Consider the following 20316-nt stretch of genomic DNA (forward strand, 5'->3'; position numbering starts at 1 on the left):
CATGAATCAGAAGCTGCGACTGTTTTTTTCCGTATTGTGATGCAGTTTCTAGAGAAACAGAGCATTAAATAAGAAAACAATGGGCGTGGCTTGTTTTTTCCTACTGTGAGCTGATTGGATGTAGTAAAGTAGACATTTCATTCGGAAAGATCAGTAAAAGGGTTTCAGGAGAGTTTTTAAAACCTAACAGACACCTCCTGCTCACAATTTCTAATTGTTGTCTAAACTGACAGCTGGAGGAGCTCGGTTAAGCATGTTAGCCACACCCAATACCTCAGACAGACGTAATCTGAAAATTTTTAATGAAAACAAACAGGAAGTGCATTTGCTCATTTCAATGAAAGATTACAAGGTCAAACATTTTTAATGACATGCACAGATGAAATGTTCACCACAAAACTAGCAATGTGAGCTAACAAAGTTTTACAATGTTTATTTTGCTACCGAACATTGTTAGTCTTAAAATGAACATTTAATAGGTGTAAATTAATCCGCTGGAAAAAAAATCTGACCACTCTGGAACAGCAGTCTTTTGCTGATGATGTCTCTTTGATGGATTGGGCAAATTATACTCAGCCACGCCCCTTTCAAGAATTAGTTTGCTGTGTGTCAAAGAGCAACCCCGCCCCCTACTCAATATTCCATTTGATTTGGAAGTACATCATCACACCATACCTGTCAACATTGTCAACAATTACGGGAATGGGGTGGAACTGTGGGAGTTTTCCGGGAGAAATAACAAAACGGGAGGGTGGCGGGAAATGGGTGTGAAATATAAGTTGGCAGGTATGCATTATACTGAAATAAAAGTTTTAGTAAAAGTAAAAAAAAATCAATTTGAACAAAAAAATGATGTTTGATTGTTTTCCCTCATAGGATTCAAGCCCTTGGGTTCCCTATCTTAGTATGGTCTGTGTTTTGGCCTTCATCCTCAGTTTTGGCCTTGGTCCAGGTAAATGAGTATAAAAATAGATAGAAAAAAAAAATTCACATAACTTATGAATGTTTTAACGTAATACAAACTGTATATTTTTCCTGAATTGTTGTATTAAGGTTAACTGACGTGCACTCTTAAAGGGACAGTTCACCCAAAACTGAAAATTCTATTATCATTTACTCCCAGTTTGATTTTTACAAATCTTTATGAGTTTCTTTCCTATGTTGAACACAAAAGAAGTTATTTTGAAGAATGTTCTAATGTAATGTAATGCCATACACCCAAACCATTCACTGTCATGAGGTGGGTCTCTCCAACAGGGGCGAAGCAACCGGGGGGGACGGGGTGGATCCGTCCCCCTCACTTTTAGAGACGGAACATTTACAAACAGGTGAATAATAACAATATGAATGTATGATCTCATACAGCCGTCCCCCCCACTATTAAAATGTCCGCTACGCCCCTATCTCCACATGACCACCAGTGTGCAGCATCCACTTGAATGATGCGATGGCAGCCACAGGAAAACCAATGGAGGGAATTTGGTCAGGACACTGGGGTTACACCCCTACTCTTTACTAGAAGTGCCATGGGATTTTTAATGACAACATAGAGTCAGGAGCTCTGTTTTACGTCTCATCCGAAAGACGGCGCTCACTGACAGTATAGTGTCCCCTTCACTATACTGGGGCATTAGGACTCACACAGACCGCAGGTTGAGCGCCCCCTGTTGGCCTCACTAACACCACTTCCAACAGCATGTGGTCTCCCATGTTGGAAACCAGCAACCATTGACTTACATAGTATTTATTTTTCCTACAGTGGATGCCAACGGTTACCATTTTTCCAATGATCTTCAAAATATGTTCATTTGGGTTCAGTATAAAAAAGAAAGACTCATAAAAGTTTGGAACCACTTGTGGGTGAGTAAATAGTGAGGGAAATGTTTGTGTGAACTACTATCCCTTTAAAAATAAAAAGGCCAGAAAGAAGTAAAGATGCCTCTTTACAGTGATGACAATATTTAGGGGTTGCCAAATATCCTTTCAGTGAAGATTAGTGAATTTTTTGGTTCTAAAGAACCTTTTTTCCAATGTAAAGAACCTTATGGAATGAATGGGTTTCTTGTAGGGCTGCACGATACTGAAAAAAAAAAAAAAAAAAAAAAAAAAAAAAAAAAATCGGACATTTCGATATTCTGTATTTCTGTGATATACATTGCGATGCGAATACAGATTTATTTGGCGAAAAAAAAATCTTTATTTTAGATGGATAAGGATGATTTTGTAGGGGGGTGAATCTTGAATATTGCATAACAAATACCTTACAAGCATAGATAAATACTATATAGAAAAAATAAATAAGACTTATAATTATCTGGTCAGTCTAACAGTATTCAGATACAGATATTGAATGATCAACACTGCATAGTCTTTATTGTATATACTATTTCTTAAAGTTACAAGCATTATATTTTCAGCTGGCCGGATGTTTTAAACTCTGAAATGTTGAAACGTTCAGTCACAGGCCTTAAATGGATAGTTCACCCAAAATGAAAATTTACTCACTATTTAGTCACCCTTCACTTGTTTAATCGTTTATGAGTTATTAAAATATCTTTTTTTTGTGTTCAACATAAAAAAGAATCTCATAAACATTTGAAACAAGTAAAGGGTGACACGAAAACAGTGAGTAAAGTTACATTTTTGGGTGAACTATCTATTTAAAAATGCACTTATTGTAATCAACTATAATCCCAACTCACCATTGCATATCCTGTGATGTGACGATTGCAGTTGCACACATTGCAATATTGATGCTGAAACCATATATTGTGCAGCCCTAGTTGCTTGGACGTTAAAAGCTTTTCATGGAACCACCGATGCCATTAAAGAACCTTTATTTTTAAGAGTAAATAAACGTGATTTTGCTGACTAAATTTATCATGTTTCGTGTTGCAGGTGGCGTGACAAACATTTTAACAACAGAGCTGTTTACCCAAACCGATCGACCTGCCGCGTACATGATCGGTGGCTCCATCAACTGGACCTCCTTCTTTCTGATCGGCATGATCTTCCCATTTATTGTGGTAAATATAACGGGTTGGGTGCAGTAGGACTGGTGGGTTACACATGGGGGCTCGTCCGGGATGGGAGTGAGGTTTAGAGGGGTGAGTGTAACAGACGGCAGCTAGCCAAGTGCTATGCAGGTAAACCTCACTCCTCTGACCTCTAAAGTTGTTCTAGCGAAAGACACTAGAGGCCATGGTCTTTAGCCTCCTTTTTAAAGCAACTAACTCCCATGCAAAGATCCCAGTTCAGAGCGGGTTGGGTGCAGTAGGACTGGTGGGTTACACATGAGGGTTCGTCTGGGATGGGAGTGAGGTTTAGGGGGATGAGTACAACAGATGCCAGCTAGCCAAGTGCTATGCAGGTAAACCTCACTTCTCTGACCTCTAAAGTTGCTCTAGCAACAGACGCTAGAGGTTATGGTCTTTAGCCTCCTTGTTAGAGCAACTAACGCCCATGCAAAGATCCCAGTTCAGAGCGGGTTGGGTGCAGTAGGACTGGTGGGTTACACATGGGGGTTCGTCCGGGATGGGAGTGAGGTTTAGGGGGATGAGTATAACAGGTGCCAGCTAGCAAAGTGCTATGCTTGTAAACCTCACTCCTCTGACAGACAGACGCTAGAGGCCATGGTCTTTAGCCTCCTTGTTAGAGCAACCGACTCCCATGACATCATGAGCTCGATCGCAGCTCAGAGCGGGCTGGGTGCAAGAGGGCTGGTGGATTACACATATTTTGTAAAAATGATCAAAACACATGGTTAATAACTTCATAGTTATTCAACATTTTTAATTATGTTTTTTCACTGTAAAAAAATTACATGGTTGCCTTAAATGTTGAAATAAAACAAAATTAACAATGAAATTAACAATAAATGAGTAAATAGGCCTGTCACGATATCTATTTTTTTGTTGTATGATGTATTGCACCAAATATATTGCTATAAACAATTTTATATTCATTTTAAGACCATTTTAGCCACTCATTATATAATGCCAGAATGACAAAACATCAAAAAGCAAGTGCACTCTTCCAAAGAACAGATGATATTTTATTCTCTAGAATATATTTTTTAAATTAGTCATTTTAAGAGTTTAATAATCAGGCATTGTAGACGTTGCAAAATCAGCTAAAGTGTTGCTAGAATTGTTTTTTATGTTTGGATGATATATAATCGCATCACCAAAAATGCTTAAGGTCATGTCCATGGGTTGTGTGATAAGTCCACATATTGATTATTGTGACAGGCCTAGTAAATAGTGAGTAATTTGAAAAAAATTGTGAGATCTATCCCTTTAAAACAGCCTCTATGACTTTAAAAACAATAATTATCTTCCTTTAAAAAGTTATGATTACCACAAAAACATGTTTTCATGAATAATTGATTATATAATGATTTGCAATGCAACACTGTTAAACTTTTGCCTCTCTATCTTTCCCAGAATGGCCTAAAGCAATACTGCTTCCTCGTTTTCCTGGTCATCTGCTTATTGGTGGCCACATATATCTTCTTTGTGGTCCCTGAAACCAAAAACAAGACCTTTCTAGAGATTCAGAACGATTTTCGCTCTAGAAAGAAGATCATTAATGCCAATGGTACTGAGGGCCCTCTGCTGTCCACACCAATGTAATGCACACATACAGTATGACTGCACTTTAAAGGGCTTTACAATGTTACTGTATTGACATATGCATTAATCTGCCAAAATGAAAATGTAAGATCAGCAAACGTTGAAGTCAGAATTATCAGTCCTCCTGTATATTTTCCCCCAATTTCTGTTTACACTTTAAACACATTTCTAAACATAATAGTTTTAATAACTGATTTATTTTATTTTTGCCATCATGACAGTAAATAATATTTTACCAGATATTTTCAAGATTCAAGTATTCAGCTTAAAGTGACATTTAAAGGCTTAAGTAGGTTAATTAGGTAATCAGGCAAGTCATTTTATAACGATGTTGCGTTCTATAGCCAATCCAAAAAATATAGCTTAAGGGGGCTAATAATTATGACCCTAAAATGGTTTTTAAAAAATGTAAAACTGCTTTTATTCTAGCCGAAATAAAACAAGTAAGACTTTCTCCAGAAGAAAAAATATTATAGGAAATACTGTGAAAAATTCCTTTCTCTGTTAAACACTGTTTGGGAAATATCTGAAAAATTCACAGGAGGGCGAATCATTCTGACTTCAACCGTATAATTGTGTGTGAACAGATATTGACACACACTGACGCTGCACTACATCATGTGCCTTCAGCATGAATACTGTCTTTTTTGTTATCAAGGACAGTCACATGACGGGAGGGACTTTCAATTGTATCTTGAATGTGTTTTATACAAATTAATATGGCTGAAAGTATTACGCAGAAAGTATCATTTAGAATCGCTCCTGTGATACCAATTTCATATTTTTGTTAATCTTAAATAATGCAAAATGGATCCATATGAGAAACTGATGTCTCATGAAATCACTGCAAACATGTTTGAATTTATTTTACAGTCTTACAATTTTAATATTGACAATAAAGGATTTATTTCAATCTAAAAATCACTGAATTACATTTAAATTAATTTCATTTTTGTCAACAAAAATGTATGTAAATGACAATGAAAGTTGACTAAATATGGAAAGAAATTGCATAATAATTGGTATTTTAAGTTCTTTACTTTTTAGTAGGGTTGTCGCGATACCATTAATTCAGTGGTTCCCAATGTTTTTTTGCCTGTGACCCCCTTCTTTCCTGTAAAAACTAGTAAGGCCCCCCCTCCACATTAAATGATATTATCACTCAAATAAGTTTGCATGACAAAAAAGTTTGTTTTCAAACAAACGGTATGTTTATTACGATATCTAGATATGTTTATGTACAAATAATAGCCTAATGTAAAATAAAAAAGCACACAGTAGGCCATTTGTATTGGGTACACCTCGCAGTATTATCATCAGCAAATGTCTTGGCGCAGATAATGCACTGTGGCTGGGTCAGGGACTCTTTGCATCAGTAAAACGGAATAAAACCATAGTTCAGGTAACGATTTTGGTATTTCCTGCATTTTATATTTCCAGTATTGCTAGCGCTGCAACTCGAAATGTTTGGAGCTTTCTCACCTGGTCCAGTATGCCAGTAGGCAAATCTGTGAGACCTTTTTTGAAGATGATGAATTACAAATTTGTCAATTTTTTTGGTCAGCCAGGAGATGAACTAAGGCAACATGATCATTCAACATAATTGTCCACTGCTAAAAAAAATAAATTTAAATAATTAAAATTTTATCATTTAAAAATATGACGTGCTTGACAGGAACAGAAATGAACTGATTCAGATTTGAACTGAAGCATCAGAAAACGTGCAACAGGCTACCATAAATGGCGTGAATTCTACACTTTTGCAACTTAAAGGGCTCCACAGACTATTCAAATAAAATGGTCTATTGTTGCACAAGCCTGCAAGCATTTTAGCGACTTTTGCACATGCAACATTATGTATTGTAGACAGACCGTTAATGACGTTTACAAACTACAGTGTGTCCGCCAGTATTTTGGAGCCATAGTATCACGATACTACCATAGTACCGGTAAACCCTGCAACCCTACCTCCTAGCATTCTAAAAATATTACAAATATATTACTTAAGCAACAAATCACTACTAAAATACTACAGAAATTTATAGAAAATACTAGTGTTTCTGAATCTTACTATACTAAATTGTATTAAATACTGTATCTATTATAGTATTAACAACACATTGTTATTGAATGTTCCAGCACAGTGTAGTATTAACAATAGTTGACTGATAAATTGTAATAAACCATGTAACATTCAATTCAGTTAATTTTTATTTCTATAGAGCTTTTACAATGTAGATTGTGCGGGGACTCGTCTGTCACAGGGGTCTTTCAGGAATCATTGTCATGCTCTCCGCTCCTCCATGACCACCACAATATCTTCCCATCTGGTCAGGATATGGCCTGGTCCAGGATTATAGATACCTCTAAAAAGTCCTCTATTGGCATCATCTCTTCACAGGCACATACTTTAGGTTTTGCTACAGTAAACTGTGGAGTATTGTAAGATAAGTTGTAGACTACAATATAGGGTAATGTTTTTATATTACGATAGTTGTGTTTCCATAAAAACTATAGACATCACAACAGATCAATTCAAGTACTTTACTGCAATAAGGTTCAAAAACACCACCATCTTTACTATAAGCTGCTTTACAATATTTTTTCTCAATGGGACAATAAGGGGTGGTGGGTGGGTACTAATAGTTTAGTTTTATTAAACTGTTAGAATTACCATATTTTATCATCAGCCTTTTCAATTTTAGCAACCCCTGTGGTGATTACGTTATATTAAAGACAGAACAAAAGTGTCAGATGCAGCACATTGATTTTATGGAACCAAGTTAAACTTTCTGTCACCTTTATGGCACTCACATACATTAAAAATAAATACAGGCCACAACTGAACATGGAGGATGGTCTCCGAGTGGCGTTCTCCAAAATTAAACGATGACTAGCCTTGGGCCTATTGGTGTGTGTGCAAGGTTTATATATTTATAACCACCTCAGTGGATTTTGGGGGTCGTGAGTCACTGGCATTGTTATTTTGGGGGTCGTGGGCTGAAAAGTTTTGGAACCCCTGTGCTATAGATGAATTACCAACTACGCCACACATGATGTCACACGGGTTCAACCATGCATACCGGTTGCAAAAAAAAAGACCGGTTACAATAGCAAACATGTTGTGTTGTGCGGTAGGATGCAAAAATCCAAACAGTACACCACACTGCTTTTAATGCCAACCACAGATGTCTTTGGCTAACAGCCATCAGAAGAGCAGAATGGATTGAGGACCTAATTAAAAATGCTGTCTCTGCAGTTCTCATTTTATATCAGGTAAGTTCACGCTATGCTTAATCATACACATTACTTGTTTTTGATTGCAGCAATGATTTCAGCAAAAACAGTTAAATATGGTGAATTAAACTGCTGACACTGAATGCTTAGAATGAAATGTAAAAGAATAAGTTCATCTACCCTCCCGAACAGGTGCAGTTCACTGTCAGAATGCAGTCTATTTGCTTTTTGATGACTACCCAGGCCTTGTACAGTTCAGTCTTCTTTCTTTGTCTTTGGCTAGGCAGAACCTCGGTTTTTAGCACTACAAAGTTTTGAATCTGGTAATCATGGAGCATTATTTCTTGCACATGACACACAGAACAACATTTTAGGCATCTAAAGACTTGTAGGCCTTTAACTCTCTTGTAAAATCACTTGGAGTTCCAAGTGCTGGACGCGCTTGGGAGGGTGCTATCGCAAATGGACCTGTCAGACGACAAGCTGTTATAATACACTAAAAGAATTATGTAAATAATATGTGTAATCAATATAACTTATCTCTAATACAACAACAAACTCTGTCCCGCATCAGATGTCATTCCCTCCCTGTAAATGCTAGCGCTCCCAGTTTTTTCTGCAACCTCGATGCGCGCGCATTATGAATGTTTACAAACCGGGTAATTCGCCTATACAATGTCAACAAAAATGATTGAAAACTGACAATTAACAATATGTTTTACAATGAATGTCTATTTTACAATCAAGGATGTTTTAGTGACTAAAATGTTTACAGAAATTTTACAAACATTGAATTTATAATACATTTATGCAATTGTCAATAGAAAGTTACATAACGTGTTTCAGCTTTTCACAAATCAGTTGGGATTAGTCTAAGTAGTATTCAATTTAATAAACACAAATTTATTCTCATTATTAAGACGAAAACGATCTATTAACCATTTGCAATATGCAAAAAGCTATTTTTACATAACTCGACAATGAAACGTTTACCCGTGTAGTCACGTGGTATCTGTTACTTTTCTCAACGCTGCTAAGGATCGACCAATCGCTGTGGTTTCTGACTTCATTTCAGACTGTGTGATATATCACTTTAGGGCACATTTCCATTTGTTCTTCGTTTATAAATTTATCGGAAATTATTATATTAATATTAACATACTATTTAGTGTACAAATGCCTTAAATAAGACTCAGTTTAACGCGTTTAGAGCATTTGTGAGGTACTTCAGGAAGACGCTTGTGATTGGACTATGGACAGTGACGCTGGACGAGCAGGAATACATGTTGTTTCTCTCTACAGTACGGGACACACTTCACTATGACCGGCAGACAGGCAGTAAAAGCGTATTTGGATCTCATGTCACAGCCATGCAGAGCTGTGCTAATATTCCTAAAACATAATAAAATACCACACACGGTGGAACAAATTGCGATAAGAAAAGGTGAGCTTACTTTGTTAACGTATCGTTCAGTAATGCGTTGGTAAAGTCCTTATGGTCCCTATGGCTTAAATCCAAGTCGGTGCAAAGGTTATCCTGCAGACTGAACGTGGTTCATCTATGATTTCTAGAAATTTGTATGTATGTATTGTTAATTTCGTTTATTAAACGTTATTCTGCATTTACCTCACAACTCCACATGAAAAACTGATAACTTAATAATTAACTACACCGTATTTGAAGCACACTACAGTAAAGTGTATTAAACTGTTTATATTATAATATTTACTGCTCTTTGTTAACAAATATAATGAACTGATAAACTTAAATACTTTTAATGTACTTTAGTTTTGCTACAATGGTGTATTGTATTTTACACTGCCTGACACAAGTCTTGTCATCGAGCCCAGTTGTAAGATAATATAATAGCTTGACTTCTAGTTGATCGTTTGTAAAAGTGGCAGACGGTCGATTTTTCTGATGAATCGTCTGTTGAACTGCATCCCAATAATCACAAATACTGCAGAAGACCTATTGGAACCATCATGGATCCAAGATTCTTACAAAAAATCAGTCAAGTTTGGTGAAGAAAAAATCATGGTTTGGGGTTACATTCAGTATGGGGCCGTGTGAGAGATCTGCAGAGTGGATGGCAACATCAACAGCCTGAGGTATCAAGACATTTGTGCTGCCCATTACATTACAAACCACAGGAGAGGGCAAATTCTTCAGCAGGATAGCGCTCCTTCTCATACTTCAGCCTCCACATCAAAGTTCCTGAAAGCAAAGAAGGTCAAGGTGCTCCATGATTGGCCAGCCCAGTCACCAGACATGAACATTATTGAGCAAGTCTGGGGTAAGATGAAGGAGGAGGCATTGAAGATGAATCCAAAGAATCTTGATGAACTCTGGGAGTCCTGCAAGAACGCTTTCTTTGTCATTCCAAATGACTTTATAAATATGCTTTTTGAGTCATTGCAGAGATGTATGGATGCAGTCCTCCAAGCTCATGGGAGTCATACACAATATACATTCTTTTTCCACTGCAGTATGACTTTATATTCTATTCTGTACATTATTTCTGTTAAATGACAAGACTTTTGTTCAAGTCAGACCTTACTGTCCTAATTAAATATTTAAAAATCAAGACATGATCATATTTCATTTTGATAAAATAAGCGTAATCTAGAGGCCTTTGCCTTTCTGCCACTTCTGATACCAAATGATCAACTAGAAGTCAAGTTATTATTTGTTGTTCCTTAAACTTGGATAGGTGATAAGAATTTTGTCAGGTAGTGTATATTTGTAAAAAGCATATAGGACAGTGTTGGGTAAGTTGTTTATATTGCTGTAGTTGTATAGCAACGATATAAATCACAACTGATTAATTCAAGTATTTACTATAGTATGGATCAAAAAATTATATTATGTACTATGTAGTACTATAATATTTTTTTCACATACTGTAAGCTTTAATGCACTTGAACTTTATATCGAGGTAAAGTTGGTTGTATATTCCCTCACTGATTCAGTGACACGCTCTCTATATTGTTTACCATGCTATTTTGAATATTCGGTGTGACATTACATTCAAGTACATGAAAACTACATTAGTACTGTTTATTTGACTGTGCACAATGTTGTACTTTGATTGCCGTTGGCCGCTGATATGATTTCACTATTAACAAATAATACTTTTGAGCAATTGCGGCATTATGAATGTGACATTTGCAGTAATATCCTAAAACATAAATGGACATAAAATGTGTTGTTAACATAATATTGAAACTTCTGTTTATATTTTCCAAAACAACTAAGAGTTACAGAGTTATGGGATCAGAAAAATATCAATCTGTAAACCTTTTTAATATGTTAAAGGAGGGAAATAAACATACGTTATGGATGTGACCAAAAAAGTCTGCGAGTTTACAGTATACAACATGCTTTGTAGAAATTCTGTGAATTAAACTGCACAACCCAAAAGAAACAATGCTAAACAAAAAATAAGAGTTGGCTCTCTATAGAAAAAACATGATTGGTTTTATTTTATTTGACATGTTTGCATTTATGAGCAAATAGCTTGTGTTATGGATGTGACGTCTCTCCTTTATGGATGTGACAGATGTGAAATTGCCACTTGTGTGACTTTGGTAAATCAAATATAGTTGTTTAAAAACATTGACACAGACATTTACATTTACAAAATACACAGAGAGTATTTTTAAAGTACAACCCTACACAAAAAACCTAGAAAGGGTTGTGCTATTTGGTGAAAACTTAATTTTTTTAATGGCAAATTTGACATTTGCATGGAATTGCTCTTTTCTGAAGTTATATTACAGAGAAAGTCTGAATGTGAGAATATAAAACCAATTTTACCTCAATGAACTTTACCTGTAGGGGAGCAGAAAACACCCGAGTTCACCAAACTCAACCCTATGCAAAAGGTGCCAGTGCTGGAGGACAATGGGTTTGTTCTTACTGAAAGGTATGGAATGAGAGACTTGTAAACCTTTGCATTTGGACGTCTTAAAAATGTAAAAAGTTTCTTTAAAAAATTTTATTATCATTATTAAAGAGATGGTTCATCCAAAAATGAAACTACTGTTCATTTACTCACCCTCAGGCCATTCAAGATGTAGGACTTCTTCACTAGAACATTTCTTCACTAGTATTATCTGAAAACGTGGTCCATATAGAGGCTTAACAAAATGAAAACTCCAAGTCAATGATTAGTGCAATATTGGTTCTGTGCAGTGTCACATGAAAAAAAATCTAAATAAAATACATACACATTTCTAATCATACACATGCAAACATTCTGATATTGATAACACACACATAATTATAACATTATTATTAATAATTATATATAATTAACATTATTATATTAATAATTATAGCCAGAAAAGAGAGTTTGGGTATGCCTAAAAAATTCTGTGCTACAAATATTGTCAGATTTTCTGAAAATAAATTAGTTATTACTGCAAAAATCGATTAGTACTTCGTTAAATATCTAACCAAATAACCAACTTACTTTTATTATCATTTTAAAGGCAAAAATAATTGACATCAGGCTTTCATAAGTGTTTTTTTGTGAAATTGTCCATTTGACAGTTGTAAAAGCTATTATTCCCTGTCATGTTATTTATTTAATCTATTTAGTTATATTTAAAAATTTTAAAATAAGGCATTTAATAACTTTTGGATTCAAGAATTGTTTCTAGTAACTTGCATTTTATGAATCACAAGTGACCACATTTTTAGCCATAAACACACATTTCTTTCTTTCAGTCTATTTTTTTTTTATTATTTTCACCTGTTGACTAGCGTGAGGATGAGTAAATCAACAGCAAATCTTTATTTTTACTCTAACCTTTCGTTATATTAATAATAATCCTCTGGCACAGTGATGCAATTTTGAAGTATCTGGCAACAACCTACAAAGTGCCCGATCACTGGTACCCCAAACTGCCAGAGAAAAGAGCACGAGTTGATGAATACACAGCCTGGCATCATATGAACACACGAATGCATGCTGCCACAGTCTTCTGGCAAGAGGTACAGTAGGGTTTAATATGCGAGTGGTTAAAGTGACATTCAAAACATTTTTTTTTTTGGTACAAATGCTATTTTTTCTTAGTTTTTTGTTAGAAATAGGCAAATTTTACAAGTCTCCTTCAGCTAAACAGTTGAGTTTTACTATTTTTTTCCCATTCAGATGATCTCCGGGTCTAGCTTGAGCACTTTTAGCTTAGCTTAGCATAGATCATTGAATCGGATTAGACCGTTAGCATCTCGCTCAAAAAGATTGAAAAAACGTTCGATAATTTTCACATTTGAAGCTCGACTCTTCTGCAGTATATAATATATTGTGCACTAAGACATGTAAAAATCGCGGTGTAATAATCAAAGGACGTTGCTGTCGTATCATGACACCGCATGATTACGCAACAATGTTACATAGTTATCAAGCTGATGTCAAGCTCCTGTTTTGAGGAGCCTGTAATATCTCTAATATTTTTTTGAATGAGATGCTAATGGTCTAATCCAATTCAATGATCTATGCTAAGCTAAGCTAAAAGTGTCCCTGACAGTCCTGATGATTGATTGAATGCATTCAAAAACGATAAAACTCAACCTTTAACAGTAGGGGAGATATACAATTTGACTATTTCCAAAAAAAAAAAAAAAAAAAAAAAGAGGGGACTGTTTCTTGAAAATATTTTGCATTTTCGTACAGGTTTTACTGCCACTCATGACAGGACAGCCGGCAAACACTGCAAAGCTGGAAAAGGCCCTATCAGACCTGAACGGCACACTAGACAAGCTGGAAAACATGTTTCTGAAGAGACAGGCCTTCCTGTGCGGTGATGACATCTCACTGGCTGACTTGCTAGCAATTTGTGAACTCATGCAGGTATGATACTTTTACTGTTTGGACAGATCTTTCCCATATTTGAAAGAAATGGCTTCTTGAATAGGAAAGAATGTAGGGCGGGACTTGATTGTGTCATTCAGAGAAGTTGTGGATTGCTATTGGTGGATCTCGTGTGACTGACAGCACATTATTAGGAAAAAAAGCACAGCTGTTGTTGAAGCAAAGGTTATTTTGATTGAAAATTAGAAAAAAAAATGCTGTTTACAGATAAATCATATAAAATTTACATAGACTTGTAAATATTAGTATGCAATTATAATGAAATCTTACTAAACAAGTCCCGAATGAGCATAATAATTACAAAATTAATTTCCTATAATTATTAAAAGTTAAAATCATGTTTTTTTTATTAACATATAATAAACATCCTAAAAACCTTATCCTTTGACATCTTATTAAATGTAATCTTACTGTATGCAACGGAAACCCATCTTATGGCCATTTTACACTGCATAAAGCAACCTCAGAACAAATATCCCCATCGAATGTTCTGAGATATGCAAAACATCAGTAAACTCAAAGATGCATGAGCCTGTAAACCTCTATTTAACCATGTTTTTCAGCCAATGAGCAGCGGGAGGGACATTCTGAAGGACAGACCCAAACTGATGAGCTGGAGGGGTCGAGTCCAATCAGCGCTGTCTGACTCCTTTGACGAAGCTCACACTATCGTCTACCGCCTGAGGGATAAATTCACTGCTAAACTTTGAAAAATCACACGGCAAGGTGTTTTTGGACTTGACTTAGAGTGATTTAGAATTTAGTCTGTCTAATAACGATATGCAGTTTGATTAATTTATGGTAATCAAGGCATGCATCAAAAGTTTAGGTTAAATGTTGACAAAGTTTGTGCCTTTTCAAAAGAAAATCTGCATAATATAAATGTCATGTTTTTTTTTTGATTATCATGCATTATATTAATACACATACAGTGCACCGCATAAAAGAGCACAATTCCTTTTAATCCATTTTGTGTATTTAAAATTACACTTTCGTTATGTTGGAGGCTGTTTTTGCCCCAATTGACTTCCATTATAATCACATTTATTGATTGCAAAGCCTTGACAGCACGTAATCATGCATTCTTGATTGTTGGTGCTTTTCTCTGTTGGGAAGAGGTCAAACTTGTCATTTTTACTGTTGATCATTAGTTGGCACTATTAACCCTTTAGATAAGCATGTGCAAAAAAAGGTTCTGGTTTATATATATAGTTCTATGGAGTTCTATGGAGTAAAACCAGCTACAATCAAGAATGCATGATTATATGGTATCATGGCTTTGCAATCAAAACATGTCATTATAATGGAGGTCAATGGGACAAAAACAGGCATCAATATAATGAATGGGTGGTCAATTTGCCCAGTGTGTTGAGTTTTTGAAAAATTCCAAAGCATTTTCCCAAAATAGATGTCACCAAATATCAGCCAAATTAAGCCTCAAAATAACCCCAGAGTGGACGAAAACATCCCCAACAGCACACAAGGGTTACTGTGAATATTTTTATTCATTTCTCAGTGAATATGGTGAATATAAATATATTTTGGTGCATTTAAATAGTTTTATTTTATTAAGTTTTATTTTTATTATTTTATTTAGTTTTATTAAAGTTATATTCATTAAAATAAGAGTCATCTTGAGGAAAATAAGGAAACACATTTAAATTCAAATTAAAACTACAAAATTCCCCCTAAATTTCATATTTTTTATGGTTCTATAATTTTTTCCTTTATCAAAATGTGTCTAATATTTTTGCCTAACATATTTATTGGTTAATTAATTTTTGCACTGTAATCTTGTTATTTAGTCGGATCACTTCCAGTTTTGGCTTTGGTATACTGACTAATCTAATGTATACACTCGCCAGCCACTTTATTAGGTACACCTGTCCCAACTGCTCGTTCACGCAAATTTCTAATCAGCCAATCACATGGCTGCAACTCAATGCATTTAGGCATGTAGACATGTTAAAGACGATCTGCTGCAGTTCATTAGAATGGGGAAGAAAGGTAATTTTAGTGACTTTGAATGTGGCATGGTTGTTGTTGACAGACGAGCTAGTCTTCAGCTGGCCAGACTGGTTCCAGCTGATAGAAAGGCAACAGTAACTCAAATAACTACTAGTTACAACCGAGGTCTGCAGAAGAGCATCTCTGAACGCACAACACGTTGACAAGGAGTTCACTGTACTCAAATGGCCTCCACAGTCACCAGCTCTCAATCCAATAGAGCACCTTTGGGATGTGATGGAATGGGAGATTTGCATCATATATGTGCAGCCAACAAATCCACCAAAATCTATTTTGGTGGACTATTTCCGATAGTTCTGAAGGCAAGTAAGGTACTAGTAAGGTGTACCTAATAAAGTGGCCGGTGAGTGTATATACAAATATTTAACATCCTTTAGAAAGTATTAATTTAAAAGAAAGATCTGTAAGAGGTCTGTACTCATTTATTCTGGGCACTGTATAATGCATTTTATTTAAGTGAGGAAACCAATTTTTGATGCCAAACATAATTCATAAGCATTGGTCTTGGTTATACGAGACGGAATTATACTAAAAAGGGATTGAAAATCTGCATAGACATCTACCCGTTTAGGATTAAGGACTAATTTTTGGAAAAAAAAAAAAAAAAAAAAAATATCACACATAGAACTCCAGAGTGTGCCTTTTAAACGTCTCCAATTTTATACAAATTATTTTAGAAATGAAATAGAAACATTGTTTGTGATAAAGTTACAAAATGAGAGGAATAGAAAATGTAAAACCATTTTATTTTCGACAAGAAATGGTACAAACACGTATTTACAAGAGCAGTACAGTGTTGAACAGATCACAGGACTAAGTTTTAAAAGGCCACCATCAGAACAAATACAAAAACTTCTAAAAGCATGTGTAGATCAAGGCCCGGGTTTCCTCTTGGATGACGGTTCACCTTCTCCCTCTTGTGCCTTACGTTTCTGCTAGAAATTAAATAGTTTTAAATAACAACTGAAGCATTGTAATTGACATTTACATTAAACTGTAAAATGTATGTGGGAAATCCAGTATTTAATTTCCTCTAAAGTTTAATTAAAACGTTTAATTTACTAAAAGGTTTGTTGATGTACCCTGGTTGCTTCTGGATGCATTGGTTGATTTGCAGCTCCAGTATTCATCAGAAGGTTTGCATTTTGTCTCATCTTGTCATCCTGTTACAAAAACAATGACCTTATTTATATTTCCACACTTTTAATATTCTATTTAAACAAGTCACATTATAGATATTAAAGGTGCAGTGTGTAGGATTGCCGGCAGCTAGCTTTCTGCAACTCTCACATGCCAACGCATCATCCAGGTGGATGCTGCACACTGGTGGTGGTGGATGAGGACTCCTCCCTAATGTGTAAAGCACTTTGAGTGTCCGGAAAAGCACCATATAGATGTAAGGAATCATTATTATTATTATTTAGGATTGAGATCTAGGTGAAGTAGGTAATGCAGTCCAAATTCAAAACATAAGATAGGTTTTTTGCCATTTGGCCCCTCAAGCTAAGCTTCCTGACTCTGATTGATTATACAAACAGGAGCGAGCATGCCTGCCAATCAAGCCTCATGCTGTGTTCACACCAAACGCGGAAGAATCGTCAAGCGCGAGTGATTTACAAGTTAAAGGGGAAATGAAGCACTCAGTCAAGTTTACCTTATTTTGTACATTGGATTCCACTTTAATGAAAATATATTCAACAAACTCGACTAATGTAAGCATTTAGGAGAAAACGGCATGTTTTACTATAGATTTTAGACCTAGGGCGCAGCCATCTTGGAATGTCGCTGTGTCTGACGTCACGGGGTTGGTTGAGTTCCCTTCGCTGAACAGAAACAATGGAAGTAAAGGAGACTAAAGCCTAATTTAACCCAATGCGTGAAGTTGTTGACGTGAAGCTGCAACAAATACAAGCATCAGATGTGTGTCTAATATAATCGTATAGATATTTGATCTATTTTTCCCATTTTAATTACTGATCATTTGATGCGTTTTGATTCACTCTCTGTATTACGCTGCCTGACAGCTTGTCTGGGTTTCCACCATGATCGTAACGAACTGAACACAAAGACTGGACAGCTTAATTCAACCCAATGCATGAAGTTGTGGACGAACATCACAGATCTGCTATAAAAACAACAACGACATGTATTTAAGTGTCTTCAGTTGTGTGTTTTTCTTTTGTTAATACTGTTCGTTTGATGCGCTATGATCCTCTCTATTGCGCTGCCTGACGAGGGTATTTACATTTAGACTAATTCAACGATTAAATCCTACATAACTCGATCTCTCAACATGTATGAAGGATAAAAACCTGCCATGAGAAACACCGCGCTGATCGTAGTTTGGGTTGAACACGAGCAGAGGTGAGGGAGGGTAGCAGTGAAAAGTGAAAGTACATGCCCCCATCACGTCAGTAGTGATTCACTCTGTATTATGCCTGTGGTTTCAACTAGGTCCAGTGCTGATGTGAAGGGGGCGTGTACGTGCGTGAAGGTAAGCTGCTCAGCTAATGTTTACATTTGTAACACTTATTTTATTTGCTAATTAAAAACCACCTTGTGTATTTTATAACTCTGAATCTGCATTTTATTTCAGAGGCTGCTACCGTCCTCCAGAGATCGCAATTTCAGACTTCATGACTAAAATGAAATGTCAAGGCAACCCAGGGTGCCGCAATATAAATGGGTGAACTGGCAGTGGGCTGGTTATAGAGAACAAAACAAAGGCAGACATTCCGACACTGAATGCACATTTCCAAAGGAGAATAACTGACTTTAGCATTGTTTTTCAGATAAACAAGTGTTCGCTTAGCAGGTTTCTTAACATATTTTAGTATTTTTATGTTTAAGAAGAGTCAAAAACATACATACACTGCAGTGGTGTAGTCCTTGCTATACGCACGTATACTCAGTATGCCTACTTTTTTCCACGAGCTGTTTGGGTATTACGACTTCTGAGGATCATACTCTCGGTATACTCACTTGTTTTGGTGATTAGACTTCCCTAATTTTTGTCTATTGAGTATTTGAGTTTTTCGAAGATCACAACAAATCAGCTGAATGAAGTCTCGCTGAAACGTTCAAGTAAAATTATAAAACAGCATGGGCGTCGCTTTAGCCCTAATATATTTCCATTCAGAATCAGAATCAGAAAGAATCAGAAAGAGCTTTATTGCCAGGTATGTTCACACATACTAGGAATTTGTTTTCGTGACAGAGCTTCTACAGTGCAACAGGATTACAGAGACAGGGCAAAAAACAGATAATAAATATATTAAAAAAAAAAAAAAAAAAATAGAAGTAAGTAGTGAGTGCAAATATACAGATTGACAAGTGTATGTACATGTTTATTACTATATACAACGTTATATGTGCAGCTGTTATGTGCAAATTGGCATGTAAAGTGTGTTGTTAAATAAGTGTATATGTGTATAAAAGTGTATAGCAAGTAGTGATGTCAGCCCCCCTAACACCTTTGCGATTACCTGTACACTACAAAATGATCGCCTCAGTCCCCTTTAAATTTGATATAAAAACGGCTGCAGAATCCCGCTCCTGAACTCGTTTCTTAGTTAGTCAGCAAACCACAGCGTGTGTGTGTGTGTGTGTGTGTGTGTGTGTGTGTGTGTGTGTGTATGTATGTATGTATGTATATATATATATATATATATATATATATATATATATATATATAAAATCAAATGAATCAAAGATACATTGACTTTCGTCATTTCTTTGCCTACTTTTAAAATTTGGATTGGGTGGGTAATAGTACACCACCTATTTTTTTAGGACTACACCACTGATACACAGCACATTTAGTTGAGTTAAATTATGTCTTGGGGGGAAAAAAGGCATAATATCACCCTTTTAAAATCTGTCAGCTTTCAATATAGCTAAATAATGGCCTAACGCATTAGTGTAGTCGGTGGTCTTTTCTGCACATACTTTTAACCAGGGATGCTCCAGCGCCTCTTCAACACTCAGACGCTTCTGAGGATCCACAACCAGGAGCTTCTTGACCAAATCTTTGGCTGAAAGGTAGAGTTAATATGCTTCACTTAAACTACATACTGTTAAGGAGTTCATTTGAAAGAAAATCTGAGAATAGAACTGTTGAATGGTTACCTTCATTTGAAACGTTCTTCCACTGAGAGGGGATGAATCGGTACTGGCCGTTAATGATCTGCTCACGGACAGACATGGTGGCGCACTCTGTGTTAAATGGAGGATACCCACCCAAACTATCAGAACAGAGATAAAGAAATAAAGTTAAACCTTTAAGGTGTGTTTGACTAAGGAGATATGCATAATACGCAGTTTTACAGAGCAAGGAAATGTTCACAGTATGTCTAATAATATGTTTTCTTCTGGAGAAAGTCTGATTTCTTTTATTTTTGCTAGAATAACATCAGTTTTAAATTTTTTAAAAACCATTTTAAGGTCAAAATTATTAGCCCCTTTAAACGAATTTTTTTCTGATAGTCTACACAGAACAAACCATCATTATACAATAACTTGCCTAATTACCCTAA

General features: G+C 35.8%; 2 protein-coding genes and 1 pseudogene across 3 annotated transcripts in view; 2 read left to right on the forward strand and 1 right to left on the reverse strand.

Annotated features, from left to right (window-relative positions):
• The window catches only part of LOC130228878 (solute carrier family 2, facilitated glucose transporter member 11-like), a 30110-nt pseudogene extending 24555 nt beyond the window's left edge, over positions 1-5555 (forward strand).
• A 3582-nt stretch (positions 5556-9137) lies between these two features.
• On the forward strand, positions 9138-16848 carry LOC130228881 (glutathione S-transferase theta-3-like). The gene is made up of 5 exons (XM_056457369.1): positions 9138-9315; positions 11713-11800; positions 12723-12873; positions 13556-13732; positions 14317-16848. The coding sequence occupies exons 1-5, from the start codon at positions 9192-9194 to the stop codon at positions 14461-14463; spliced, it is 687 nt and encodes a 228-aa protein (XP_056313344.1). The 5' UTR covers positions 9138-9191; the 3' UTR covers positions 14464-16848.
• The window catches only part of chek2 (checkpoint kinase 2), a 29518-nt gene continuing 25710 nt past the window's right edge, over positions 16509-20316 (reverse strand). Inside the window, exons 12-15 of one of the 2 annotated variants that reach the window (XM_056457366.1) lie at positions 19910-20025; positions 19730-19815; positions 16864-16944; positions 16509-16716 (exon numbers count right to left, since the gene is read on the reverse strand). In XM_056457366.1, coding sequence (XP_056313341.1) covers positions 16654-16716; positions 16864-16944; positions 19730-19815; positions 19910-20025 — 346 coding nt within the window. In that variant the 3' untranslated portion in view covers positions 16509-16653. The remainder of the gene's footprint in view (positions 16717-16863; positions 16945-19729; positions 19816-19909; positions 20026-20316) is intronic. The other variant, XM_056457367.1, reaches the window with a different exon arrangement.

The sequence above is a fragment of the Danio aesculapii genome, chromosome 5, assembly GCF_903798145.1.
Source record: "Danio aesculapii chromosome 5, fDanAes4.1, whole genome shotgun sequence".
Classification (NCBI taxonomy): domain Eukaryota; kingdom Metazoa; phylum Chordata; class Actinopteri; order Cypriniformes; family Danionidae; genus Danio; species Danio aesculapii.